At 46.9% G+C, this 27,582-nt stretch overlaps 1 protein-coding gene across 1 annotated transcript; it reads left to right on the forward strand.

The window, feature by feature from the left end:
* Positions 1 to 2: 2 nt before the first annotated feature.
* On the forward strand, positions 3 to 27,189 carry IFT52 (intraflagellar transport 52). The gene is made up of 14 exons (XM_037164343.2): positions 3 to 387; positions 2,583 to 2,707; positions 3,577 to 3,664; positions 6,401 to 6,530; positions 6,794 to 6,869; positions 7,917 to 7,988; positions 12,396 to 12,522; positions 14,450 to 14,536; positions 15,568 to 15,636; positions 19,158 to 19,312; positions 21,698 to 21,785; positions 22,766 to 22,874; positions 25,052 to 25,197; positions 26,895 to 27,189. The coding sequence occupies exons 1-14, from the start codon at positions 367 to 369 to the stop codon at positions 26,940 to 26,942; spliced, it is 1,341 nt and encodes a 446-aa protein (XP_037020238.1). The 5' UTR covers positions 3 to 366; the 3' UTR covers positions 26,943 to 27,189.
* Positions 27,190 to 27,582: the final 393 nt, after the last annotated feature.

The raw sequence follows: 27,582 nt of genomic DNA on the forward strand, positions 1-27,582 counted from the left end.
CACTATTCTCTTTCTGCAGGGTCGAGTGAACTTTAGGCCCTTGGGACTGACCATTTTTATTAGTGTTTATAAGACTTGATACTAAGGACACAATTAAGTTGTTTTATATTTGGCATAAAGTTAATTCACGTTCTGTTTAGATTTAGCCCTCAATCAAAATAATGGTACAGTCCCACGGTAGCTCCTCCCCCTACCACCATTCCGACGCTCGAGGCTCATTGGCGTCTTCAGCACTGTCGTCATCACGTGGCTCCGGAGGTACAACCACTCCCGAGTTCACGCCTTTCGAGCCTCCCGCTGGGCCTCCGCTGTTGCTAAGCGCCCTTGGATGCTTGGCTGCGGGATGCTGGACCGTGTTAGGTGAAGATGGTGGTTCCTGGGCCTCAGGTAGGACGAGCTGCAACTGTCATGGGCTGGCCGGGGCGCTGGGGCGGCCTGGCACTGGCGAGGGTCTCGCCGGACTGTCCTGGGGACCTCTGGGCCAGTCTTACGGAGAATAGAGGTTGTCTTGGGTAAACTGGACACGGATATAGGCCTGAATCTGGACCCTGGACTGGGTTCGAGTGTCCTTTGCCTCCTGCTCTGCGGATTTTCAGTGGTCCTGCTGGGTATGAAAGAACATTGGAGAAGGACTCGTAACAGCTTATTATTCTCATCCCCTTTTCCTAGAAATACTGTTCTTCGGAATCCGTTCTAGAGTAAAAATAATGGCAAAGCAGGAATAAATTCCAGTTATATCTGATGGTAGAGAATTGAAGATGGCCATGAAGCCAGTAGTTCAGTTGATAATGACAACCATGCGACAGACTTTGAAGACTTTTCCTGTAGGGAACTGGAGAAAGCAGAATACAACATTGTAAATACGCTCAGGGATGGGGTGAAACATTAAAAGATAGCTGTGGTGGGTTCATGGGGGCAGTTTTTTGCTAACCTGCCAAAATGATTTTAAAATTAAACTGCAAAAGTCAATATGTAAGACTAGCTAAATATCTAAAAATTAAGAGTAATAAGGGGGATTAGCTCTCCAGTACCATCGGAAATAATAACATGTAAAGTGACAGTAATTAAAATAGTATGGAACTGAGCAGAAACTTACAGTCGGGTAGAATATGTCATATTCAGAATGAAATCCAGATATTTGTAGGTGATGTTGTAAATCAGCATTGAAAAGTTGGATTGGTGTCAGACAGCTCTCTGGTAAAAAAACAACAAATTCTTTTTGAGCACCAACATAAATGCCAAATGGACCAAAAAATTTAAAAATGACATAAAAATACAGGAGGAAAGCATCATTGGGTGTATTTATAATCTTAGCATGGCAAAAACTCTTCAAAATATATCATACAAACCAGAAGCCCAAAAGGAAAAGATTAAAACTTTTGATTCTATAAAATTAAAACCTCTATATGACCTGCAAAATTTCACCAAACCAAACCAAAAGAAAAACTCCCATAAGCTACATCTAAAGACAAATAAATTTATGAAAGTATTTGTTGAATGATTGATTAGAAAAATATTAAAGCAAATAGAAGAATAAGGAGAGTGCATGGACGAGAAAATCAGAAGAAATACAAGTAGCCAATATGCATAGTGAAAGATGGCCATTCACTGTTTGAAAGTGCTAATTAAACAATAATGGGGGGAGCCTGTCTTAGAAGAGGTGAAAGTGACTAGAAACAGGGTTAGAATGAGTGGAAGTGAAAATTACAACTGTTCGGAGGGCAGTATGGAAATAATTTAGTCATTCAACAGGTAGAAATTTATTCTACAAATATGAAAAGTACACAAAGACGTGCTCATGCTCAGCCCCGGCTGGTGCAGCTCAGTGGATTGAGTGTGGGCTGTGAGCCAAAGGGTTGCCAGTTCAGTTCCCAGTCAGGGCACATGCCTGGGTTGCAGGCCAGGTCCCCTCACGTGAGGCAACTACACGTTGATGTTTCTCTCCCTCTCTTTCTCCCTCCCTTCCCCTCTCTCTAAAAAATAAATAAACCTTTTAAAAAATCATGCTCAAGGATGGTTGATATTTGCAGCATTGTTTTACTAGCAAAAATTTTGAAAAAAGAAAAGAGATGTCAATCTGTATATAACTAGTTAATAATGGTACATCCATAAAATGCAATGCTGTGCAGCAGTTTAAAAAAAATGACGCCTATGTACCAGCATGGAAAGGTGTGAAAGATACAGGATTAGGTGGAAAAAAGTGTTGGAAGATACTGCATATGATACGATCCTATTTCGTAAATAAATCTGTAAGTTAATGTGTGTATAAAAAGAACCTAGAAGACCATACGCCCCAGTTAACAGTAGTGAGCAGTGCAGAATCATGGTTTCCCTCAGGGGCAGGATGATGGCGGGGCAGCGCCATGGGAGTAGGCTGGTCACCAGTGTTGGCCTTGGGTTTCTGCTGCTATGAGTATGCATTTCACTCCCAACCTTCGAGAATCACAGAGATTTCATAGGCTGGTTGCAGCTTTATATCCTTTCTCATTAAATTAGAAGAAATCGACTATTTTGTTCCTTGTGGGGTGTTTTGGAATATTTTTTATTGTTTCTCTTTTTCTGATCCCTTCTTTTTTCCATAGGTAACCATGGAGAAAGAGCTTCGGAGCACCATTCTTTTCAATGTGTACAAAAAGGAAGTCTTTACCACCACCAATGGCTATAAATCCATGCAGAAGCGGCTTCGGAGCAACTGGAAAATTCAGAGGTGACCTTGTGAATTGTTTTCCCTTCCAGATAATAGCCTGTTGGTTAAAAGTGAAAGTCTTTACTTTCTTATGTAAGACAGATTGTGTACGTGGGAGGAGCTCAATACAAAGATCATTCAGAAGTAAAGAAATTATTAAAGCATCTCTTTGGAAAATTGGCAATTAGCATATTATCAAGTTGTCCCCAAAGTCACAAATAAAAAATTATTCTAATGACACATATACAACTTTTTAAGAGGTTAGAGGATTTTTTCATATTTCAACTTGTGTTGATAGTACAGTTTAGAGAAAGGGAAAACGAGAATATTTCTCTGTTTTTGTAGATGTGTAGTTTTGTTTTTTTTTAAGATTTTATTTATTTATCTTTAGAGGGGAAGGGAAGGAGAGAGGGAGAGAAATATCAATGTATGGTTTCCTCTTGTGCATCCCCTGCTGGGAACTGTGCAACCCAGGCATGTGCCCTGACTGGGAATTGAACCTCAGTCCTCTGGTTTGCAGGCCTGTGCTCAATCCACTGAGTTACACCAGCCAGGGCGATGCGTAGTTTTTCTTAGTGGGGAAGGATATGTAATCATACAAGCTAGTAGGAGAGCTGATTGCAGTAGTAGTTGGAGGATTCTTTATGCTCCAGCACAGTTTAATTTGACTTATAGGAAGTATTTGAGGAGAGGCCAGCAACTCGGGTGCAAGTTCGTAGAGGGGATTCTCGCTTTGGGAGAGGGGCTAGACTGGGTACCTTTAAATACTTTCATCTCCGGGCCTCTGTGGCCTCTTTTCCCATTCAGCCTAGAGACTAATACGGCTCATAAATTGGGATCTAACACTTTAATTATGGATCTAACACTTGCTTTTAAAATCATATTTGTAGCTTAAAAGATGAAATCACATCCGAGAAGTTAATTGGGGTGAAACTGTGGATTACATCTGGGCCAAGGGAAAAATTCACTGCAGCCGAGGTAAGAAATACCCGCAAAGAAGAACTGTGATGAGGTGGTTAGGAGCCTGGGCTCTGAGGTCCTGGACTTAAATTCTTACAGATCACTTACCGTGTTGCCTTAAGGTAATGACTTCATCTCTCTCTCCATCGTTGAATTGTTGAGCTGATTAAATGAGATCATGCATGTAAAGTGCCACACCTACACTGCAGGCTGATTCAGTATCAGCTGTATTTCTTTGCCATGTTCTTGCTTTGAAAATAGGAAAATCCCATTTTAAATCAAACCATTTTTTATTTTATTTCATGGAATGGACAAGACCCAGAACACGCATACCAAGTGGTGGCAAAGACGTAAAGAAACTGGAGCCCTGTGCACTGGCGGTAAAAACAAAACTGCACTTCGCACAGCCTGGTGGTCCCTCAAAGTCAAAAGTGGCGTTACATGAGCCGACAGTCTCACTTCTGGATGTACATGTATCCAAAAGAACTAAAAGCGGCATCTCAAAGAGTTAGAGATTTGTGCATCCACGTTTATATTATTCACAATAGCCAAACGGTGGACACGACCCAAGTGTCGCGACCCAACAGATGAAAGGATAACAAAATATCTTGTGTACCAGGTCTGTCCAGAAAGTATCCAGCCACGTGTCATGAAAAAATAGAAGCATTTATTGGAGAAGATACAAGAAACATTGTACGTAGGGCAATGATGTCTCCTCAGTCCCCTTCAAAGTAGGCACGTTGGGACCTCACACAGTTGTCCCAATTGTCATCAGCTGCCCTGTCATATTTTCCTGAGTCTCACTAATGGTCTGAAATCCATTCCCTTTCAAAGGCGATTTTAGTTTTGGGAAAAGCCAGAAGTCACAGGGCACAAAATCTTGGCTGTAGAGAGGCTGAATCACCTGGGTGATTTGAGCTTTCACCAAAGAACTGCACAAGACGTGATGTGTGAGTGGGTGCATTGTTGTGATGAAGCTGCCAATCACCAGTTGCCCACAGCTGCAGCCTTCTGAATCATTTGAGCAGTTTCCACAGAGCAGTGTTCAAGCTTAACGCAAAATTTGATGCAGAGGTGTTCCTCTACTCAGTCATTTTGAATGGGATGGCCACAGAGTACACATGCTCACTCAGTGGCGTCTACCACTCCCACCAACTAGCACAGTGAAGTCGTCATCGTTCACGCAGGCACATTCCAGTTCACTCTTCTTGGCTTCCAGGTTACATCGATGTCATGCAAACTATTCTCGTTATGTTAACAATGGCTGGACTTTTCAGTCTTAAAAAAGAAGGCAATTCTGATACATGCTACGAAGTGAATGAATATCAAGGGCAGTATGTGAAGTGAATGAGCCAGTCACAAAAAGACAGATACTGTACTATTCCACTTACATGAGGTACCCAGGGTAGCCACATTTATAAAGAGAAAATTAGAATGGCAGTTGCCGGGGGCTAGGGGTGGAAGAGGGAAATGTGGAATTGTTTAATTCCACATTTAGTTTTAGTTTTGCAAGATGAAGAGTTCTGTAGGTTGGTTGCACAGCGGCATGAATGTACTTAATACTATTGAACTGTACACTTAAAATGGTTAAGATGGTAAATCTGTGTTATGTGTATTTTACCATAGTTTAAAAAACATAAAACCCAGAACACAGGAAGAGTGCAGAGAGTTGGAGAAGTGCCTTGGTACCCAGAGAGGGTTGTGGGGAGTAGCGGGGTGAAGGCAGGGTGAGGACACTGAGGCAGTGGAAGGTCTCCTGCTCTTACTTTGCCGGGGGGGGGGGGTGGAGGGGAGGGGGTCTACAGGGCAGCATCTCTGTTGTCCTTTTTTTCTTAACTTGAGTGCAAGGCCACCTCATCCAGGAAGGCCGTGGAGAGAGACGTGACTGTTTGATGAGGTGAACTGAGAGAATTCCCGTTGGGAACATGGAGGTGGCCAGCTAGTACCCGACCCAGTGAGGCTCTGACGGAAACGCCCACCCAGCGGTGGTGGCCTGCAAAGGAATACTTCCTGACTTGTCAGGTCTCGTCCTAACTCCAGGGTAGTTTCTCCCTCACCTGCCTCCCTTCACCTAGGGAAGACAGAGGAGTGACCAGGTCTTAGCCAGGGAAGGAGCAGCCTCGTGAAAGTGAGAGCATCCAGGGAGAGGTCCGAGACGGTGCCTGGGCACACTTGGCACTGTCTGGAGACATTTCTGGCGGTCAGGAGAGAGCAGGCGCGGTCGGCATCTAGTAAGTTAAGGAGCAGGGATGCTGCTGAATGCAGGAGGCCGGTGCGCTTGCTTTAGCTGAAAGTTTTCCACTCTGATTCGCTCTCTAGGTGGTCAACTTGGAAAATAGCCATTTAGTTTGGTTATTTGGGGGCTTTATGTTTGTTTATTCATTTTTATTGATTGATTTTGGAGAGACAGAAGAAGGGGCAGAGAGACAGACACGTGAGTTGCTGTGCCGTGTGGTCGTATGTTCCTTGGTTGGTTCTCGTAGGCGCCCTGACTGGGGACAGACTGGCGGCATTGCTGTGTCAGGGCGACGCTCTAACCAAGGGAGCTGCCTGGCCAGGACTGCAGTTTGGTGTTCAAAGACAAGCTTGGAAATGCTACACAGAGAGTACATTTTATATCATCTTACCTACGTTTATATTTAAGTGCCATATAGTTTCAAAGTGTCTATTTTTCAGGTAGTAAAGGTCTTATTCATAGTGTGTTAGACAGAAGTCTTTGAGTGTATTCACAGATTGTGTCTTCCCTTTGTGCAGTTTGAGGTCCTGAAGAAATACCTGGACGGCGGTGGAGATATCCTGGTGATGCTAGGAGAGGGTGGGGAGTCCAGATTCGACACCAATATCAACTTTCTCCTAGAGGAGTATGGAATCATGGTTAATAGTGGTAATTACTATTATTAACTTAATAGAAGCAGTAGTTTCCTATTCACTATTCATACTGTAGCCCTGTGGGCCAACTGGGACAGTGGCCAGAGCCTTGGCCTGTGAGGGCACGTGGTCTGGCCCTTACTCGTACTCCGGACCTTCTGGGTCTGGGCGGCTTCTGTTTATAAGTGAGAGGGATGGGACTAGAGTTCCTTTCAGGTTGAAGTCTCTAATATCAAACTTCTAACCTAAAACGCACCTTCCTCTGTCTTCTCCTTAAAGATGCTGTGGTTAGAAATGTATATTATAAGTATTTCCATCCTAAAGAAGCGCTGGTTTCCAATGGAGTGTTAAATAGGTAAGCATGTCGAAAGCAGAATGGTCTTTGTAAATGACTCATCTTTCCTATGTGAATCTTCCCTCATCTCTTCTCCCACGTTCTTCTCACTAGCCTTTCTTTTCTCTTTTTCTTTTGTTTTATATGCTTTCATTGTATAATTTATTTTACTGTATTACTTCTCACTCATCAACTTATGTTCCTCCCATCTTTTGAAACCTCACTCCACATTCGCCCTTTTTTCAGTTGGAATACAGGCATTTACAAGCAACAGCAAATCCTATTCCAGTGGGATTAAACAATAGACTTTATTGACTCATGTGATTGAAAAGCACAGCAGTAGGATGTGTTTTGGATGGGGGCTCCAGTTCCGCTTCCCCGTACTTCTCTTGGATCTGCTGTCCTGGCAGTGTGGGCTGAGTAGGTGTAACCGTTCTCAGATTCACCGCCACCTGCCACACCATCTCGGGAAGGAGAGTGTGTGTGCCTTGGTCCCAGCATTCCCATCAAAAGTGGTCCTGAGACTCCTGGTGGGTCACCGTGGCAGAGGGCAGAGCATGTCCTGATGGCAGAACTAGGTCATTTTCTCCACCCCTGGCACCTGGGACGAAGTCAGTCTTTTCTGGTCACTGGAGCCTAAAATATAAATTACGGGCTTTGGGGGGGAAATGGGAAATGAGTGAGTACATGAGGGGACCACGTCAGCTCTGTGAGCTTCTCCCTGCATTAAAAATGACTCGTTCCACACTTGAACTTGCTACTTAAACCCAGGTGCTCTGCTGGGTCTGATGATACAGAGTCTAGAATACTAGACTAGAATATGGGTTGAGTGTATGGACTCTTCCCTTAGGTCTCAAGAAACAGGAACTGATCCTCATACTTTAATGTTAACTTTGGCAAGTTTTCCAAAAGAGGTGTAGGTGTGTGGAGGGTATACACCCTCAGTTACCGAGAATTGTATCTCGAACAGGTCTGCAAAGCCCTTGCATCCAGATTGTGCTACTAATGAGCGGAGTGTGGAATTCCTAAATTTTTTTAGTTTACTAGATTTTAATATTTTTCTTCAAGGGAAATGAGCCGAGCTGCAGGGAAGATGGTGCCTGGCATCCTGGACGAGGAGAGCGGCGGGAACGACGCCCAGTGAGTGTGCTCTCTGAGGCCGCCTGCAGACGGGGCTGTGTCGCTGCGAAGGGTGTTCTGCTCCAGAGTGGGGAGCTTTGGATTACAGAAGTGATTCTCACCAAACAAACAATTGGAGTGGTTCAAAATACACGACTCTCTAACCACTGTGCTGTATACACTGAAACTGATACCAGAAATCTTGAATGGTAAAAAAAAGAAAGCAGAAGCAGGTATTAAAAAATGTAGGCTTCTGCCCTGGCTGGTGTAGCTCAGCGGAGTGAGCATCGGGGGAACCAAAGAGTTGCTAGTTCGATTCCCAGTTGGGGCACGTGCCCAGGTTGCAGGCTGGATCCCCAGTGGGGGGCACATGAGAGGCAGCCACGCATTGATGTTTCTTTCCCTCTCCTTCCTTTCTCTCTAAAAGTAAATAAACAAAATCTTTGAAAAAAATGTAGGTTTCTATCAAGCCACACATTAAAGGAGTTTGAAGAAAATATAAAAAAGAATAGATTTTTTTCTGAAGAAAAAAAAAAGAAAGACCTTTACTATAAATCCATGCCAAACATATTCGGTCTTAACAGTATGGTATTTAGGTTTCTAGATTCTTTTACATATATAATGACTAGATAAAATTGGGTTTATCTCAATTTATCTAACTAATGTAGAATATTTAGGTAATTTATAATATTTTTGTTTATTAAAGATTTTATTTATTTATTTTTAGAGAGAAGGGAAAGGAGGGAGAAAAGAGGGAGAGATTGAGAAACCTTGATCAATTTTGCCTCTTGCATGCTCCCAACCGGCGACCCGGCTTGCAACCCAGTCATGTGCCCTGACTGGGAATCGAACCAGAGACCTTCCAGTTTGCAGGCTTGGCCCTCAGTCCACTGAGCCACACCAGCCAGGGCAGTATAATATTTTGCTTTAATAATGCCATCCGACATTCATCAAGCACTTGCTGTGTGACTGGCATGTATTACCTCATTTGAGGTTCTGGACAAGATAACAGAGACCGATTAACTGAACTCACCGTCAGAGTTTAGTGCCAGAGCTACCCAGTCTGCTGCAGGGCCTGGTCCACGTTGTTGCTATAAACAGTTTCATATTTGTTACCATAAGTAACAAAGCACAGAGCGAACATCTTTGTGGGTACAGTTTTTGTGCATTTGTGCTAATATTTCAGTGGTTTAGATTTTTAGCATTGGAATTTCTGGGTCAAAGGTCTCCCAACTGACACTTGGCCAAATGCGCTGCTTGGTCAGCCTGCCCTCCGGGGAGTTTGTAGCACGGGGTCCATGGGAACACACACCTTTTTCTCTTCTCGTGCCAGCCTGCAGTATGCTAGTGAAAATGGCGTCCCTTTATTCTAACGCACACTTCCTTGACTGCTAAGTGGTGTGGCCTCCAGGGTCTGTCGGCTGATTGTACTCTGCAAGTTCCCTGTGTACCGCTTCCTGCCCGTTTTTCTACTGATGGTCTGTCTTATTCATAGCCCTCCATGCACTGCAGATATTTTTCCCAGTTTACATTTTTACTTTGGGGTACTTTGCCCCACAAAAGTTGAGTGCTTTCATGTAGTTAAAGCATCCTTCAAAGCTCTAGAATTAAAGTAATTTGGTACTTGCTAATGCAGAAGTAGTAAAAAGTAATAAAAACAAATTAAAAATTAGGCCAAAAAGATAAATGGAGGGTTGGGATTATTTTATTGCAAAAGTGACATTTCAAATTACTGAGGCATAGATGGCATCATCGTGGCTAACCATTTGGAAAAACATTTCCATTTTTACACCACACCCCAAAATATATTTCAGATGGATTAAAATTTTAAATATTAAAAATGTAAGCAAAAAAAACAACTAAAAGAAAATATAGGTGAATTTTTTTTATAACCTTAGAGTCGGGTAGATCTTTCTTAGTATGAAGCCAAGGAAGGCCATACAGGGGAAACTGGCTAACAACGTACACAATAGAATTAAATGTTGACATTCAGGGATCACTGTCTAAGTCTTGAGCTTCATATTAGTTCATCCAGTTTGTGTAGGTAACAGAGCTGTAGGCTTGCAGTTAGAAAGAGTTGAGAAGTTCCAGATTTCATGTTGTCAGAAAGGGACTGGCCCCAGAGTTGGGTCTGCCTCAGGCCGGCCTGCAGTGTGTGGGTTGACTTCGTGCAGGAAAGATTTCCAACCAGGAGTCCAAGTGATACTGATAGTCGTCAGTTAAAGATGGGGACAGTGAGACAAGGAAGGGCTTGGGGTAGGAGAAGCAGCAGGAGAGACCCTGGGCGAGGCTCTGCTTCGAACCTCTAGAAATGTTACAGGAAAGAAGTGGGCCGTGCAGGGATGCGTGGACTCACTGAGAAGTGAAAGTCGCAGGGACAGAAGTGAGCCTGGTGGGGCTGCGGTTAGCTCACTGAGAAGTCACAGAGAAAAGGGGACTTACAGACAGGTTCAGGCAGAAGCCCAGGAAGAGCTGCCATTGTTCCCTGGTTGCATGTCTCCTGGGGCCCCTTAGAGTTTAGGAGACAAAAGTAAAGATGCACACCTGAGAGGGAAGAAAGGTGAGGGCGTGTTCCAAACAGAGCCAACTAGGGCTTTGTGTTGAGGGTTTTTACCTGTTTTCTAAAGGGGGGGATCTCAATAGAATATTCATCAGCTTCCTGCTGATGCACCAAAATGTGATTAGTTCCCTGGAATTCACCCATTGTTGGGTGTGGTTGGCACAAATGGGGCCAGTTGGATTTCTGTTATCTCCCTGAATAGAGTGATTTAAGCTGTGGCCCTCTGGCTGGGGAGGGGAAGTGTAAACCATTTCCTCTTAAGTATCCTTGGTTTGGGGAAGATGGGATTTCATAGATGGCTGCAGACTGCTTGGACTTTACTGTCTGTCTTCATTTCCCTGTCCACTTCTCCTGGCTCACTGACCTGTCTCAGCGTCTTACTTGCAGGGTGACCCAGGGCAAAGTGACTCTGGGCTTCTGTTTCTATACTTGCAGTGGGACCAGTAATAATCTTACGAAGTTGCTGGGAAGCTCTAGTGAGCTGATACCTGCGACAGTGCTTAGTGGTACAAGGAAGAGTACCTTACCCACTGTTGATTACTCCTTCCTGGGAAATCGTGGTGAAGGGCAGATGGCTGGTTTTTGTTTTCCGGTTGACCCGGAAGCAGCACAGCCTCTGAGTGGGCTTTGAGATGTGGGCAATCAGTCCTACTTTGTGCTTTCAAGTGTCTTGGCTTCTTGGAGTCATATATGTTCTTTGAGCCCAGTTTCTTGTCCCTTTCTCCTGCTGTCACTGCTGTAGCCACATTACCTGTGCTTCATCAGTTCCTTAGATAGGCTGAGCTCATTCTCCCCTTCGGGCCTTTACATATTTGTACCCTCTCCCAGAAAGTTCTTTCCCCAGCTCTTCACCCAGCTAATCTTATTCATCAGCAGTTTGTAAAAGGAATAGATGAGACTTTACTGAGAGAATGGGGACAGCTAACACTGGAAAGAAATCATTTCAAACGTAAGCTAAACAGAATTTTCTCATGGCCTAAGGGGAAAGGGAAGTTAAACTCTTCATAGGAGACTCCCATGCCCCTCCAACCTCCCTAGTTTCTAACTTCATGCTCCAGTTATTTATTTATTTGGAGGTGAAGGGAGGGATAAAGAGGGAGAGAAGCATCAGTAGGTTGCCTCTGGTTTGTGCCCTGACCAGGGACGAAGCCCAGCCAACCGAGCCACACTGGCCAGGGCTGTGCTCTTGTTTTGACCTTCCCACTTTTCTTCATTCTGAGAGTACTTCCCTCAAACAACTGCCTTTGCAGAGCTGCAGCTTTCTTTCTCTGAAACCCTCGCCCCTCCCGCATGGGTTGGCCTTGCCCCAGGATCTGCATCCTACTTCCCCCCCCTCCTCCCCACACCCGTTCCACGTGTACTTTGTCCAAGTCAGGCTGATTCACTTGGGACGGCGGGGAGGGGAGGCGGGCTCCACGGCAGGCCAGGGCAGAAGTGTCCAGGTGGGGTGGATACTCGCCTCTGTTCATGTGAGCACTCACCTGGCACCACGCCCTTCTGACGGCAGGCGTTCATTCTTAGAGAAGGGGCTGGGCAGGTCTCTGAGGGCGAGGAAAACGTACAGGGCGGGCTCATGCGGTGCCCCGGTTCCGTTCTTAGGTGAGGCTCCCCGCCCTTCCCCTCCGTAGGGGCTCCTGGAGTCTGACAGCTACAGTCATGGGCACATACGGTTGTAAATTTACATTCATTTTCTTAAAGTGTGTTATTGAACTCGTAGTGAGAGTTATACCACTTTTTGTATTAACAAACCAAAGCTTTGAGGAAATTCTGTGTTTGATGATGAATTGCTGAAGAAACACTGAGATTACCTTGAAAATGTTTTTATTCAATATTTTGAAGAGTTGGAGTGTTTCTTTGATGCCTTGCAGGGCCCTCACCTTTGTGTACCCCTTCGGTGCCACGCTGAGTGTCATGAAGCCTGCAGTGGCTGTTCTGTCCACAGGCTCCGTCTGTTTCCCGCTCAACAGACCCATCCTGGCCTTCTATCACTCCAAGGTACGGCCTCCCTGGAGAGGAGGGGTGTGTTGTTTTACTACCGAATAGTAAAATCTGCTTCACCGTTTCTGGAGGGATTTCACGTATTTTCTCGCTGTTCTACACAACACTGTTGCAAAGCAGTATTTCAATTATCTACATTTTATTTATGGGGATAATTGATGGATTCAGGACTAAACATAGCTTTTATCATTCTAAATCCACAGCCTTTTCACTATAACATGAAGCTACTCATACTGTAAGTCTTAAAATAACTTTCATTCTGTCTATGACTGTGGGCTCTCGTGTTCAATGTAAGAGAATCTGTTCAGAAAAAGGTCAAGTTAACAGACCATACCAAATAGCACAGAGTTGAGGGGAGGGGTGTGGGGGAGGTGGGAGAGGGTGGAGGGGGGATGAATGGGGATGGAAGGAGACTCGACTTGGGGTGGTGAACACACAGTACAATATGCAGGTGATGTCTTATAGAATTGTACCTGAACCTAGTATAATTTTATTAACCAATATCACCTCAATAAATTCAATGAAAAATAAATTTTAAAAAATTGCGCAGAATTATGCTGCTGTATTTTAGTTCAGTTTATCCCGGGAAAACATATCAGAACACTGCTCATCCAGTTCTCGTTCTGGAAACCCCACAAAACGTGGGAGACGGGTGGTCCCAGGGGACACAGCCCTCCTCACTGAGGCCCAGCTTTGCCACTGCCTTTGAATCCCTGTTCTGCACAAGTTACCTTCACCTGTCCACCAAACACAGAATTCACCAGCTGACCTCTCTGTTTTTCCCCAGAGACCTAGATGTCTCTGCTTCCTCACCATCCTCATTTTCTTTGTGGGACTTAGGTGATACGACCTTTCCCTCCCATACTAAGTAGCTCTGACCTTGCTTCATCATGAAGTAAATAAGTATCTCTGACATGTTTGCAAAATGATATTCAGACCGAGTTCCTGTAGCTGTTACGGTAGTCATTCTCTCCCAGACAGATGGAAATCTTGTTGTAAGATTAAAGTGTTATTAAATGACTGAAGAGTTGGTTTACATGAAGTATCAGTTTATAGGCACAACACTAATGAGACACTATTTTAAGGGACTTTTGGTGGTTGAACTGTAATTACTTGGTTTCTTACTGCGCACAAAGTCTTTACCTGGCCTAGTCAGTGGGATTTGGTGGAGCGGAGACTAGACACAAAATTTGGTGCTGAGCGTGGCGCTTCTTCTAGACTCAGGGGGCTGCTCGCTGCCCAGCCACTGGGGCCCTCATCCTCCTCCTCACAGGCTTTCTGTTCTGCCTCGTAGACCCGACCAACACTGTCTTTAGTCGCTTTCGTCATATTAGTGATCTAATAGGCAAAAAAAAATTGACTTGTTTAAAAGCCTAATACTAAAGTATTTTTTGTTAACTTATTTCTTGTGTGAATTTTTCATGCTCGTGACCAAATACTATTTTGGTACTTGCAAATGTCTTCAACTCTCTTTGGTTTTATCTTTTTGTTTTCCTTTGAGGTTATGGCCTTTGTTTGTAAGATAATAATAGGGAAATGCCATAGAGCCAGTTCACAGTGTCTTTCGTTCAAGTCAAATGGAATGTGGAAGTGTCTGACATGAGAAGCAGGTGTTGCTCATGCATCGGTCAGGGCAAGGCGGACTTACAGTCCTCCGCTCACCCAAGCTTGTTGCCTGTGTTGGAGGCCAGAGCTGTTTCATGCCTGGGGCACATAAAGTTAAAAATAATACAATACAGTAGAATTAGAAGCAGATTGGAAGGTGGTTAGTGCATAGTTGGTATTTCTAGACTTAAACTCCTCGTGAGAACCGGCACTTACTTGTATTACCGCTTATGGAATTCTGGCGACACGTGTTTGGAAACTTGGATGCGTGCTGTGCGTTTTGGGATCCGAGTATGTGACAATTCTTTGTCATCCGCAGAACCAAGGTGGGAAGCTGGCAGTGCTCGGCTCATGTCACATGTTTAGTGACCAATACTTGGATAAAGAAGAAAACAGCAAACTCATGGTGAGCTTTTCTCCTTCGTTACGTCAGTGTGCAGTGTGTTGAGTGTGATCCTCACATCGTTAACAACACGCCGCCCCAGTCATCCCTTACTGATGGCTGTTCAGAGCCCGTCAGGTGTCACACGCCAAGAATGCAGAGTTGAGTCAGGCGTAGTCTGCACTCTGAGACTATATAACACAAGGAGAGAGAGCGTGGAAGACCGAGACGTAAATCCAGAAGAGTGTTTAATCATTTCTAAGCATGCCTGCTTGGAGCGGGAGCTGACCCTGGGGAGGTGGTGAGGGACGAGCCTGGTCAGGGTCTCGTGGTTAAAGTTCAGGAGTTTGAACTTTGTGCAGAAAGCCTTGGAGAGCCCTTGTAGGGTGCTGAGTAGCCTTGGGCATCTAGAGATCTGAGTTTTAGAAAGAGCCCTTTGTGAGGCGTATGGAGAGTGGAAAGGAGGAGGCAGCCCAGGGCCAGTTCGGGGGCTGGTGAAGTCAACTAGGCAAGGAGGGTAAGGACCCGAAGGAAGGCAGTGAAGGTGTGCGGGGAGGGGCTGGAGGGGTTGTGACAGGACTGGCCACTGATTGGTACCGGAGGGAGGGACAGGCGTGGCAGTTGCTTGGCAGAGTGGTGTGAGGGATGATAGACCATGTGTGCCAAAGCTGTACATTGATGTGATTCCATTGAGCACTGGCCTGCGAAGCAAGGGGTTGCTGGTTTGATTCCCAGTCGGGGCACGTGTCTGGGTTGCGGGCCAGTTCCCAGTAGAGGGTGCGTTAAGAGGCAACCACACATTGATGTTTCTGTCCTTCCCGTCCCTCTAAAAATAAATTAATAAAATCTTTTTAAAAAGTTATAAATAATATATTATTTTCCTATAATAAAAGTAATATTACAGTGAGTTTTTATATGATTTCACAAACAGGAAGGTGGCTGCCCTCATTTGAATCACTGGTTCACTTTTTCTTTGTTGATAAAATTCTCTATTCCTGCTTTCAGCTTTCTCCAATAACCAAGTATTTGATTCCAATTTATTTTTTTAAATCCAGGATGTTGTTTTCCAGTGGCTTACAACAGAAGACATTCACCTAAACCAGATCGATGCAGAGGACCCAGAGGTAGGAGCTTGCGAACCATTAGAAACACACTTTTACATGAGACCGGGTTCACCCTCTCGGCACCGCTCCCGACAGCTCCAGGGGAACACGTGTTTCTTTGTTAGACAGGTGGCAAGGCATGGTGCTCTTTGGAGAGATGAATGCTATGTTGTAAAAAATAGTAAATTCTGTAATTTATTGGCATGGGAACCTCTGATTATATGTATGTAATAATTGGAATTTAAAGTATGGTCCTTGGTCCAGACTTTCAAGATCAAAATACGTAGGGAAATACTTCTTTCAGAAATATGCAAGCTATCAAAATAATTTTTTCACGAAGAAACAAAGATCATCTGAATTGAAATTTTATTTATTTATTTTTAGAGGGAGAAGAAGGGAGGGAGAAAGAGAGGGAGAAGAAGGGAGGGAGAAAGAGAGGGAGAGAAACATCAGTTGCCTCTTGCAGGCCCGCAACTGGGGACCTGGCCTACAACCCAGGCATGTGCCCTGACAGGGAATTGAACCGGCGACCTTTTAGTTCACAGGCCAGTGCTCAATCCACTGAGCTATGCCAGCCAAGGCCAAATTGAATTTTTAAACTATAATTTTGTTGCCTCTGGGAATAACAATCCTCAAGGTATTAGGACAATATTTCTCAGACTAGGGAGGGTGATACACACTGGACTGGGAACCAATTACCTTGGACCTTAAGCAGGTTGTGTTCAGTGTGTTTTTATCCTGGTTTTCTAGGGAACACTAATACCTTTGCTGTCTTCCCCACAGGGCGATTGTGAGGCCTGAATTCATAGATGCAAATTTATTTGTTAAACTAAAAGGTGCTGTGCATCTCTAATACATTTTAAAAAAGCTTTTGTAGTTACTGTATACTAGACACTATATACCATGTACATCCCCCTGAACCACCTTATCTAAGCTTCACAACAGCCCTGGGAGGCGGGTGGTGTTAAACTGATTTTACAGATGAAGAAACTAAAATTCTGTACGATCGCCATGGGCTCCAGTTGCAAGCAAATGTGGCGCCAGGACCCACCTCCAGGTCTCCTGATTCAGCTCTGCTCCTTACCCTCTGGAATGCCAGGAAAATGATTTCCTGGGCAGGCAGCAGGAGGTGGGCAAGAAGGCACTGAGAAATGGTGGCTTCCCCTGGTTGCTTCCGCCCTCAGCTGAAGACATGGCTGCCCAGGGGCTGACTCAGGTCAGGAAACAGGGGAGTCCGTGCCTAAAGCAGTCAGTGTATGGCTGTTTTGCTTAAATTCCTCCTCAAAAGTGATGGAAGCCCTCAGAATAAAAGAACTGGGGTACAGCCAGGAATTGCTTTTCCGATCTCACGGGACGCAGCTCTGAGTGGACGGACCTTTGGCAGCTGCCCACCCTAGTTAGAGTGTCGTGGGCCGAGGGACGCAGCACTGAGACGCTGCCTCTGCTCCTGTTCTGGGTGGCCGCCTTGCTCCTGCCAAGTGTCTGTCATTCCTGTTCTCTAGCTGAGGAAACTGAAGTAAGTAAACTCTGGAAGGTCCCGCTTATGCCAGTACCTGGCTGAGCCATTGTTAATGCCATGTCAGCCTGGTTCCAGAGCCTGTGCCTTTCTCTGTTGCTCACACGTGACACTGGACTGGTTCAGAAGGGATGCATTGGAAAGCCAGAGTACAGTGTGGTTAAGCCTTTCTGTAAACCATGCGGGCTAATGTGTCTCCCAGGTGCAAGTCCTGGCGAGACCAGTGCTTTGTGTTGCAAGGCTTCAGAGTGAAAGGCTGGACCCTGGAGCACTGCAGAATAAGAAATTCCGAAAACCTGAACTTCCTGTGATTTCAGATCAAGTCTTGTTACATCCAAATGGGTTTCAAACCCAGACAGTATAGTTCAGTTTCAAACGATGTGTAAGACAATCAAACGGCAGCTCAGTGAAGAGTTGAAGGAATTTGCGTAACCAGTTTTAACCTCAGAATCTGCTAGGAAGTCGTGGAAGCTGGTGCTCTGAGGAGCACTCCCGCGGTTCCGTCTGCGCACGTGAGGCCGTGCCGTGTTCCGAGCCAGAGCCCGTGGGGGGCCTCTGCGCAGAGACGAGGGTTGGTCCCCGGATCTGCAGGCGGGCCAGCTGCCTGGCGCCGATCCCCTTGCTGCGTCCTGGAACAGTCCCTGCCCTTGATATCCCTGTCACTGTCACTAGGGGGTTGAAGGCTCAAACAGCCACCTGTTGCAGGGAAGAGCCTGACTGGTGTGCTCCTCCCTCGTTTCTCATCTACAAAAAGTTTGAGGAGAGGGTGGTTTCTGGCCCTTGGGGTAGATGAAAACGGGGAGCCTGTTGGCCTTTCCGGAGCACTCAGGTGTGTCTCCTCGAGTGCGGGTGGAACGTGGGGGACAGTCTGTCCCAGGCGACTTCAGAGGACTGATTTTCCAGCCATCACCAAGTTGGCCTTGTTAGAATCAAGGCCAGCTGCAGCTCAAAGGACAATTAGGAAGAGTTCTTGTTGCCAGCATGCATTTATTTCAGTTTAAATTAATTTTGAATCAGTAACGCGTTCACATAGTTTGGAATTCAAAAGCATGTACAATAAATAGTCTTCCTTCCCTCCTTCCCCAGCCACTTTGCTCCTCCCCACAGTGACAGCAGTCTTAGCAGTTTCTGGTGTGTGTAGATACACTGTTCAACGCCGGGCTTTTAAAAAGTACCAATATGTCTTAGAGATGTTTCCTATTTATACACAGTGTCTTGGTTTGTTTTTTCATTATTTTTTAAGATTGTGTTTTCCTTTGTTTGAGCTGTAGTATATTTAGCCAGTCTCCAGTTGCTGGGCGTTGAGGTTTCCCTGCTCTTTTACTGTTACCAACACCCAGCAGTGCCATCATGGAGGGCTCCCGGCAACGCTGGGTGCATGCCCTTGGCTGGGTGAGAAGGGCTGGGATCTGGTGTCCAAGTGTGGGGTCCTCGGTGCTGGGGCCACGGGTTCACACGTGTGACAGGAGAGAAAGCAGAGTGTGTGGCCCCGATGCTGGCAGGTGGGTAGATGTTGTAGTGGGAGCTTGTGGACTTTCTTTTGTGGTTGCCTCTGTTTTCTCACTGAAATAGGAAATAAGATCATCGGCTAAAAATGAAGAAAGAAGAACCACTTTAGATGGTTGAAGTGACAAAAGGAAAGAAAGTATAGGAGAGTGGGAGAGCGGAAGGACTGGGGGAGTATTACTGATTGCTGGGCACTCAAGGTCGGCGATCGTGAAGTCAAACGCCGACCGGCCAGCATGGTGGTGGCGCGCCTCTCCAGCTGGGTTCCGCGGGGTGACTGCCAGCAGGAGAAATTGGACGGGCGGGTGGATTTAGCCAGCGTTGGGGCTGAGCCAGGGGACTTTCGTTTCTCTTTCCACGTAAAGTCGCTTAGTCAGGGCTTAGTTGTCAGTGATAGTGAATAGTGAAATCTCTTGGCAAGAGAATATAGATATCACAGATTTAGACCTGAGATGCTGGTGACGTGACAGATTAAACTCTCGTGTCTAGCTTGCTGAACAGAACCTCTCCTGGCTTCCAGATCTCCGACTACATGATGCTGCCCGACACAGCCAGCCTGTCGGAGCGGCTGCGGGTGTGTCTCCAGGAGGGCGAGGAGAACCCCCGGGACTTCACCACCCTCTTCGACCTGTCCATTTACCAGCTGGATATCACCTCCCTCACCAAGGTCATCAAGTCAGTGCCCGTGGCTCTCTGAGCTGCACTGCTCTCTGCTCTGGGTGTTTGGTTTGGAAGCGTGAACCTGGGTGAGGGGCTGGGGGTCACGGCAAGCATGGTATGCAAAACGTGCAGTCAGCTCTGTGATGAGGTCAGCAAAGAGAGCAGGGTACTGGGGTGGGCATCGGTGCAGGGGGAACAGCCTCCATGCTGCCAGCCCTCACTGTGTTTCAGGTGCCATGTCAGACACTTGGGCGGGGAGCAGCTTGTTCCGGTTTGCCTAGGACTTTCGTGGTTTTAGCAGAGAGAGTCCCACGTCCTAGGCATCCTCTCGTTAAACCCAGGTGGTTAGTTGCCCTCTTTCCCTTAAGACTGTCAGTAGTCCTCTGAGTTATCTGTTTTGTTTCCAACTGAGGAAACAGGTTTATTTTATTTTATTAGAGAGTTAGGAAGGGTGTCGGGGAGAGAGAGAGAAACATCACTTGGTTGCATCTCACATGCACCCTGACTGGAGATCAAACCCACAACCTAGGCATGTGCCCTGACTGGGAATCTAACACCCAGCTTTTTAGTGTAGGAGACGATGGTCCACCCAACTGAGCCACAACAGCCAGGACAGGAAACAGGTTTAAAGAGGGAGGGTATCTTCCCAAGGTGGGAGCCGGGATTTCAAACCAGGCTTGAATGACTGTCAAGCCAGGGCTCCACCCCGTTTCACTGTCCACTTTGTTGGTTTCCATACCTGATGACAGGCACAGGGGCTAAAACTTACGAGTATCTTTGGCCTGGCATGGGATCCATGTCTGGATAAACCGAAGGCTGAGGGTGCAGCCCTAGGTGATTGTCCGACTTCCCGTCCTCGTGTTCCCAAGTTCAGCGAGGGCAGAGCTCTTGCTGTGCCCAGCACTGGGCCTGGAGGGTGTGGTTTTATGGAGGGGACCGACCAAAGCTGTGATACGTGGTTTTACAGTAATGCTAAACAGGAAGAACAAAACTGGAGGCCGTGGGCGTAATGACGAAAGAGAATTTGATTCTGACTGGGGTGAGCAGGGAGGGCTCTATGAAAGAGGGGCCGTTTTCGGCAGGCGTTGATCATTTCAATAGACATTTCCTGGGGCCTTGTGTCTGCTGGGCACTGTGCTGGGTGCTGCGCTTTAAGGGGTGGGAGGGATTTCAGAACGCAGGTGGGGATGTTGGGAGCGAGCACTCTGCAGCAGCATAGGTCCCGTGAGTAAAGCCCCAGGTAGGCTCACCTGCAGGTGCGTCCAGGCACGCACGTTTGTTCCTAATGGCCCTTTGAGCTGCGGTTAGCCTTGACTCCTAACAAGGCCAACTTGGTAACAGTTGGAAAATGAGCCCTCTGACGTCACCTGCAACACAGTGTCCCACGTTGTCTAGCACCAGCACTTGAGGGGACACACCTGAGTGTGGCTTCAGTACAGTTCAGCACAGTCAGCTCTGACCCAGGATGGAAAGCAGGAAATCACAGCGGGGATGCCTGGGGCCGAGACCTGGGAGCAGGAACCTGTGTGTGCCTGTGTGTGTGCACACACGTGTAGCTGGTGGGACCTTCAGCATAGAACTGCCCTTAATGACATTGCCTTCTGGGTAGACTGAGCCATACGGCTTCTGGTTAGCAGGAATTGGCCAGGTCTGAATTTCGATTTTGCTTTTGTCACTTCTTAGCCATGTGACCTCTGGAAACTACTTCATCTCTGTACCTCTGTTTCCTCCTCTGCAAGAGACTACACCCAACTTTCAGGGTCATTCTGAGGATTAAGCAAAATAAATTTAAGTGCCTAGCGGAGAGTTGGGCACAATAGGTGTCATTTACTTGGTGCTCAGTCGAGTTATTTCTCTTGCCTCCACGGGGATCCTCTGCTTCGTTACAAGGAAACATTTCCCCCCAAGCGCCAGGGAGCAGCAGAGGAAGACCAGCCGGTCACCTACCTGCAGTCACTGACGTCTCTCCTTTCTGAAATCGCTTACACATAGAAGCAGACACGAACTTTGTTCGTATACCCATCGGCATTCGTTTGTGTGGCTTAATTGTGAAAGGCCAGCTGGACGAGTCTATTTTAATTTTGCCTCCTTTGTACAGGAGTTCAGCCAACTCACACAGTTCTGAATCAGTGTTCATTGGGTAAAAATAAACAGGCGAAGCTTGATAGGAATGTGGAAGGACTTCCCCTTTCAGTTCTCGATAAAGTCATGCTGTCTGATACAGTAGAGAAGATTCACGGAAGGGTGATTACATTGCATGTAAGAACACCTTTGGGTGTGTTTCCCTACAGAAGTGCTGAACCACCTGGTTAGGGGGAGAAGAGCACAGTGTGATCAGTTGGATGTTCTTCCCACAGGGTCTCATCTTAATCCCTCTTTTTTGTCTCGTCACCAACCCAGGGCCTATGAACAGCTAAACGTGAAACATGAGCCTCTGCAGCTCATCCAGCCTCAGTTTGAGACGCCGCTGCCAGCCCTTCAGCCAGCGGTGAGTGGGTGTGCTTGGGGGATCCCACTGCAGAACCCCACCGTTTGCCCTTCCCTTGCCAGCTGGCACCCCCCCCCGCTTGGACCCTTCCGTGCGCCATCCGTGCCACTCTGCGCGGAGGCTCCTTTCCCTGCCTCTCATCAGGCACCAGGAGCAGAAGTGCTCGCGTTCTCCTAGCACTCTTCCCGCGGTGTCGTTCCTGACTGAGACATCAAGGCCAGGGGCCTTTTTGGCTTTTAAACATGTCGCTTCTTGTGGGGTTGGAGGGCACTGGTGAGAATTCTGGGCAAACAGGAGGAGAAGTGTGTGCTGCGGTTTCCTAGGCAGCAGGCCCTCAGCGCCATCGCGCAGGCCCCGCAGCCCAGGGCGAGCTCCTGTGCACGGAGGGCACTTCCCGGCATGCCAGTCCAGCGTCTACCCCGCTGGTCTTCAGAACTGTCCTATCCCACCACCTTCTGGAATACTCGGAGCCATTTGGTTACCTCTTGGTAGCTTGAAATTGGAAGTATTTACATCACAGAAAATCGCAAACGCTGTAGATCAGGACTTTTGTTCTGAGAGCTGACAGTTAAACATTTTATCAGCACACCACTGGTTCATCCCTGCAAATTTTGGCTCCAAGTTTAGTACTTTCTACACTAATTGACATATATTTCCCCAGTTTCTGTCCCTAAAGAGCTCGTGATTAAATATAAAACAAACTGTACGATCAAATGTTCACCACAGACACGCCAGATAAGCCGTAAGCTTTGTGTCCTTGCACAGTGAGTGGGTGCTGGCACATCAGCGTGGTCAGGTCGGTGGTGTGGTCAGGGCTGGCTCCGCTTGCTTGTTTACGGTGGGCTGGGGCAGGAGGCGTGCAGGGCATTCGGGTGGCTCGTCCCGGGGAAGGGCTGAGTCAGCCCCTCACTTCCCGTAGGTCTCATCTGTCGGTTCAGCTGTGGGTGTGCTCTCTGGTGACAGGCCTCGCCTCCCTTTAGGTTTTCCCTCCCAGCTTCAGGGAGTTGCCCCCTCCTCCGCTGGAGCTGTTTGACCTGGACGAGACCTTCTCCTCTGAGAAGGCGCGGCTCGCTCAGATCACCAATAAGTGTAAGTTCAGTCACCTTTTTGTCTGTCTTCTTTTGTGAGTTTTATTTAACTGTGAACTTCTGAGATTTGCCCTTAGAGAAAATTTAGCATTCATTTAGGGAGAACAAAATATGAACGGAGTGTAAAGTGACAGTTTTTGTCTGTGCAAATGATGTCTTTCTCTCTATTCCTGTTAGCTCAGTGAGGCAGGGCATGGTCCTGAGTTCTGACCTGCCGAGTGACCCTAGAGTGAATTCTGAACTTGGTTGCCACTGGTGCCCAGTCTGGGTCACCAGTCAGGGGAGCAATTCAATGGGAGAGTGGAATCAGGGCCAAAGGAATTGTAGAGACTTAAGAGTGGGGCCTTCAGGGGGTCCTAGGAGGAGCCAAGCACGCCGACCTTGACTCCTGGACGAGGAAATGAGGCCCAGGCCACACAGCTGCCTGCTAAGTGGCTCCCCGACTGTCTGTGCAGTGCTGCCGGAGAGACGGCTGCCAGCACAGCAGACGGGCCTGCACGCAGGTGCCGAGAGGCATAGAATTAACCGTGTTGAGGCCGAGACCCCACTCCTGAGAATGTAAGGAGATAAGAGGTGTACTGATGACTACTCCATCATTTACTTGGAAAATGAAGTGCAATTGGGAATGGCTCAAGCGTTCCCCAGCGGGGGAATGGTAGTAAACTGTGCCACGCATGTGCTGTCCACGGGACAGCATGCAGTCATTAAGAAGGGGGTTTACAACGGCTGGGGAGTGACACCAGTAGATTTTAAGGAAGTCCTAAGTGAAGAAAGCAAGATAGAAAACTGCACGGCCAGTGGGTTCCCAGCTATGTGAACAACACCCGTGTCCCCAGAGACCAGAGGGAGCGTGCAGAAATGAAAACCGCTCAGTGCAGAACACCTTGCCTGCGTCTCTGTCCTGCCCGGGCCCTACGGTAGGTGCTGGGTAGTCGGAGATCGGCAAGACCCAGATGTCAGTGCAGCAGTAACAACGGACCTGGAGGGAAAAGGTGCTGCGACCAACAGCAATCCTTGTAGAAATGCAGAATAAGAAAGATTTAGCTCTAGAGAGATTAATCGTAGCATTCAAAAAATGGCCAAGAGTCTAGTGGTCCATCAGTATGCAGACTGGATAAAAAATACGAAATAAAGGAGGACATTATACATCTGTTAAATGAAAGACGTGGAGTGTGAGCTTTGACACGAATGTCCACGTGACATGGTTAAATGATGAAAGCAACTGACGGAACCGTCTGCATCTGGTCCCATTGCTTATACATATGTAACTATGGAGGCATGACGTGGCAGTACTTACCCTACCTAGTACTGGTGGGGATCGGGTAGTGTGAGAGATTTTGGCAGCTGTATGATTTGAATATTTTAATAAAAAAACACATCTCTATCATAACATTTAAAAAGGCAAACCCACTCTGGCTGGTGTGGCTCAGTAGTTGCAGGGCCAATCCTGTAGCCGAGAGGCCGCAGGTTCATCCCCTGCCGGGCACAGGCGCCTGCGGCCCCGGTCTGGCTGCGTACCCGGTCTGGGTGCGTACCGGGGCAGCAGGTTGATGCCTCTCTCTCATCGATGTCTCTCTGTCCCTCACCCTGTCTCTCTAAAAAAGCAAATGAAAATGTCCTCAGGTGAGGATAAAAAATAAAAAGAGAAAAGGCAAATCAGAGGGGGAAAAGAAATTACAGTGTAAGAACGGCAGTAATGGCTGTTTATTTTGGAATACAGGGCACTTGGGGATGGCTTTGCACAGATAGGCTGTCAGTGGAATTATGGGTAATTTTTTCTTCTCTCATTTCCTTGTCTATAATATTGCTGTAATAAATGCTCTTTAAAGTACCCACATGCCCTTCTCATAATGGTCCTCGCTGCGTTCGGAGAATGGTGACCTGGTTTCTTACTGGTTGGTGGTGGTTCTTTGTAAATTAGGAGTGCTGGATCAGGGAATGGGAGAGCCAGGGCTAGTCCAGCTTTATGCTAATTGGGAGCGGCACACTTTTGTCCCAATTTATAAAAGCGATGCACCGGAGATCTTTATAGTGTGTCCTGTGGCCACATCACCCCAGGAATGGTGGTCAATCTCAAGAGATGCAGGAATCTGATGAGGGGTGCCTGAATCACAGTACGTTCGTACTCAGGGAAGGGCAGAAGGTCAGGGTTCATCTAACTGGCCCGATTGTGCTTAGGTACTGAAGAAGACCTAGAATTCTACGTCAGGAAGTGTGGTGACATTCTCGGAGTAACCAGTAAACTCCCAAAGGATCAACAAGATGCCAAACATATCCTTGAGCACATCTTCTTCCAAGTGGTGGAGTTCAAGAAGTTGAACCAGGTACAGAGCCCAGGAGGACTCCCTGGAGTGGGAGCCCTTAGAGTGGCAGCGTCACCCATAAACTGAGCTCTGTGCCATTTGTTCATTCTGCAAGTATTTATTAAGTCACCAAGTGAGCGAAACAGGCCCTGCACTGATGGAACTCCCATTCTAGCTGAAGGAGACAGTAAACAGTAGACATATAAATCAGTCACACGGTAGGTATGCTGGGAGACGAAAACGCTGCGTACAAAACAAGCAGAGCAGGGTCAGGGGGGCGTGCTGAAGGTGGTGGTAACGAACAGGGTGGTCGGGGAAGGCCTCACACCAAAGCCGGGACTGGAGCCTAGACTTGAAAGTGTTGCAAGATTTAGCTGGGGCACAAGTGTCCCGGGCAGAGGGAAGACCTGTGCAAAGTCCCTAAGGCCGGGCTTCGCCTGGTATGTGTGAGGAATGAGTGATACCACTGTGGCCAGAGAGAACTGAGCCACGGACCGAGCAGCGGGGCGTGAGGTCAGTGCTTCGTGTCCAAACCCATCTTTCTCCCGACTAAGGACCAGCTACTTGGACATTATGCCTGGCCTTCATTTTGTTTATACCTTCACAGGATTTCTCACATTAAATGCCTAGCACTGCTGTTAAAGGGGGTTCATACACTACTGATGAAGGAGTAAACTGCTCCTACTTTTCTGGAGATATTTTTTAAAATAGTATTCAAAAGCCCTAAACATGTATACACCTTTGACTCAGCAATTCTAACCTCAGAATATTTCTTAATGGTGTAATCTGGGTGTATACAGATTTACCCTCTGGATTCTCAGTGCAGTAGCACTGTTTTAATAGATAAATGAAATCATCAGTAGGGAAGAATAAAATCATCAGTAGGTGAAGTACCTATGGTGCATCCACAAGATTAGAAATGATTAGAAAGAGTGTTTAAGGATTGTGAAGGCATTCATGGGGGTGGGGAGAGGGTTAAAAAACAGTAGAAAGAAAGAGTCCATATTTCTTCATATGTATATTTAGGAATTTAGATGCTGAGTGGAAAGACTAGTTCGGGTCTGAGCCTTCACTGACAGGGGCTGGCACTGCTGCGCACGCGTACCGTACACCTCGTGTGTGCCAGGCACAGGGCTGGGTGCTGGGGCTGCATCAGTGAGCAGGACGCACGCGGTCCTTGCTGCCTCGGAGCTGAGGGTAATGGGGCAGGTGGGAGTGTGTGGGTCCCATCAGTCGATGGGACAACATGCAGTCATTAAAAAGGGGTTTACAAAGGCTGGGGAGTGACACCAGTAGATTTTAAGGAAGATTCCACTCTGAGGTAAGTGTGTGGATGGCATCCAGGGGTGAGGTGCTCCTGTAATGCCTGCTCAGCACTGAAACGTGGGATGGGGGCTCAGGTAGATCCCCAAAAGTACTTATCCTGGCAGCGAGGCAGGGACAGGCCCCCAAGGGCAAGGTAAGAAGTCCGGTGGGTCTGCATCAACACCTGCAATGGTATTTACTCCCTACATCCTGGTGGGTGGTGGGCAGTGGTCAAAAGCCCTGTCCTATTAGTGAAAACTTGACCGTTGGGCTGGATTCGGCCTTAAAGCCAGAGGTAACCTGTGTGTTCCAATTAATGACGTTTCAGAATCTCTAGTCAAGTCCAAAACACTGAAGAGCACATTTCAGACTTTGCACTGAAATACTGAATTCTGTGTCACTCCCTCCTCCAGGAACATGACATTGATACAAGTGAAACCGCACTCCAGGATAACTTCTGAGGACCCTGCCTCTTGAAGCATTTTCTGCCTCCTGATTTGTTAGCTGTTTTTCAACTGTTCCTCAGCCCCTTTATCAAAGTTGTCTCTCTCTCCTTTCTACTGGGAGCTGTGTGAGGTCTGTATATCTTTTGTAGTCCCCAGATAGGTAAAACATTTCTCACAAGATCCTTCTGTAAGATATGTTCCCTTTTTTCTAAATTAAATCTGATCGAATCTGTTACTTTTTATAATATATGAAATAGTGTTTCACTGGAGTTATTTCTTTCAACTCTAGTTCCGGATTTGAGTCTCTTTTATCAAAGGCATAAATAACTCTCAAGCTTGTGATTACTGTGCAGTTTTTGGACTAGTTCAGAAGGATACAGTCCCTTTGTCCCACTGCAGCTAATGAAAACATTAAAACAGTGGGTGCACATCTTCCTTACATATCCAGCCGCCTGCATGACACAGCCATTTGGAGGTTCTCCTGTCCACCCATACTTTGTTCCCCTCCTCTGAGCTCCTGAAGCACTCAGTGCTATCATTTGGGGTGATAGTGCTGGGCAAAATGATTATCCCAAGGAAAATGGGAGAGACTATCCCTACCTGAATGGATAGTCTCTGGGTAGCTGGTTCCCAAGCTGAATGGGGCAGCTTGATG

Source organism: Artibeus jamaicensis, unplaced genomic scaffold (assembly GCF_021234435.1).
Source record: "Artibeus jamaicensis isolate MK-2021 breed Jamaican fruit bat unplaced genomic scaffold, CSHL_Jam_final contig_685, whole genome shotgun sequence".
Lineage (NCBI taxonomy): Eukaryota > Metazoa > Chordata > Mammalia > Chiroptera > Phyllostomidae > Artibeus > Artibeus jamaicensis.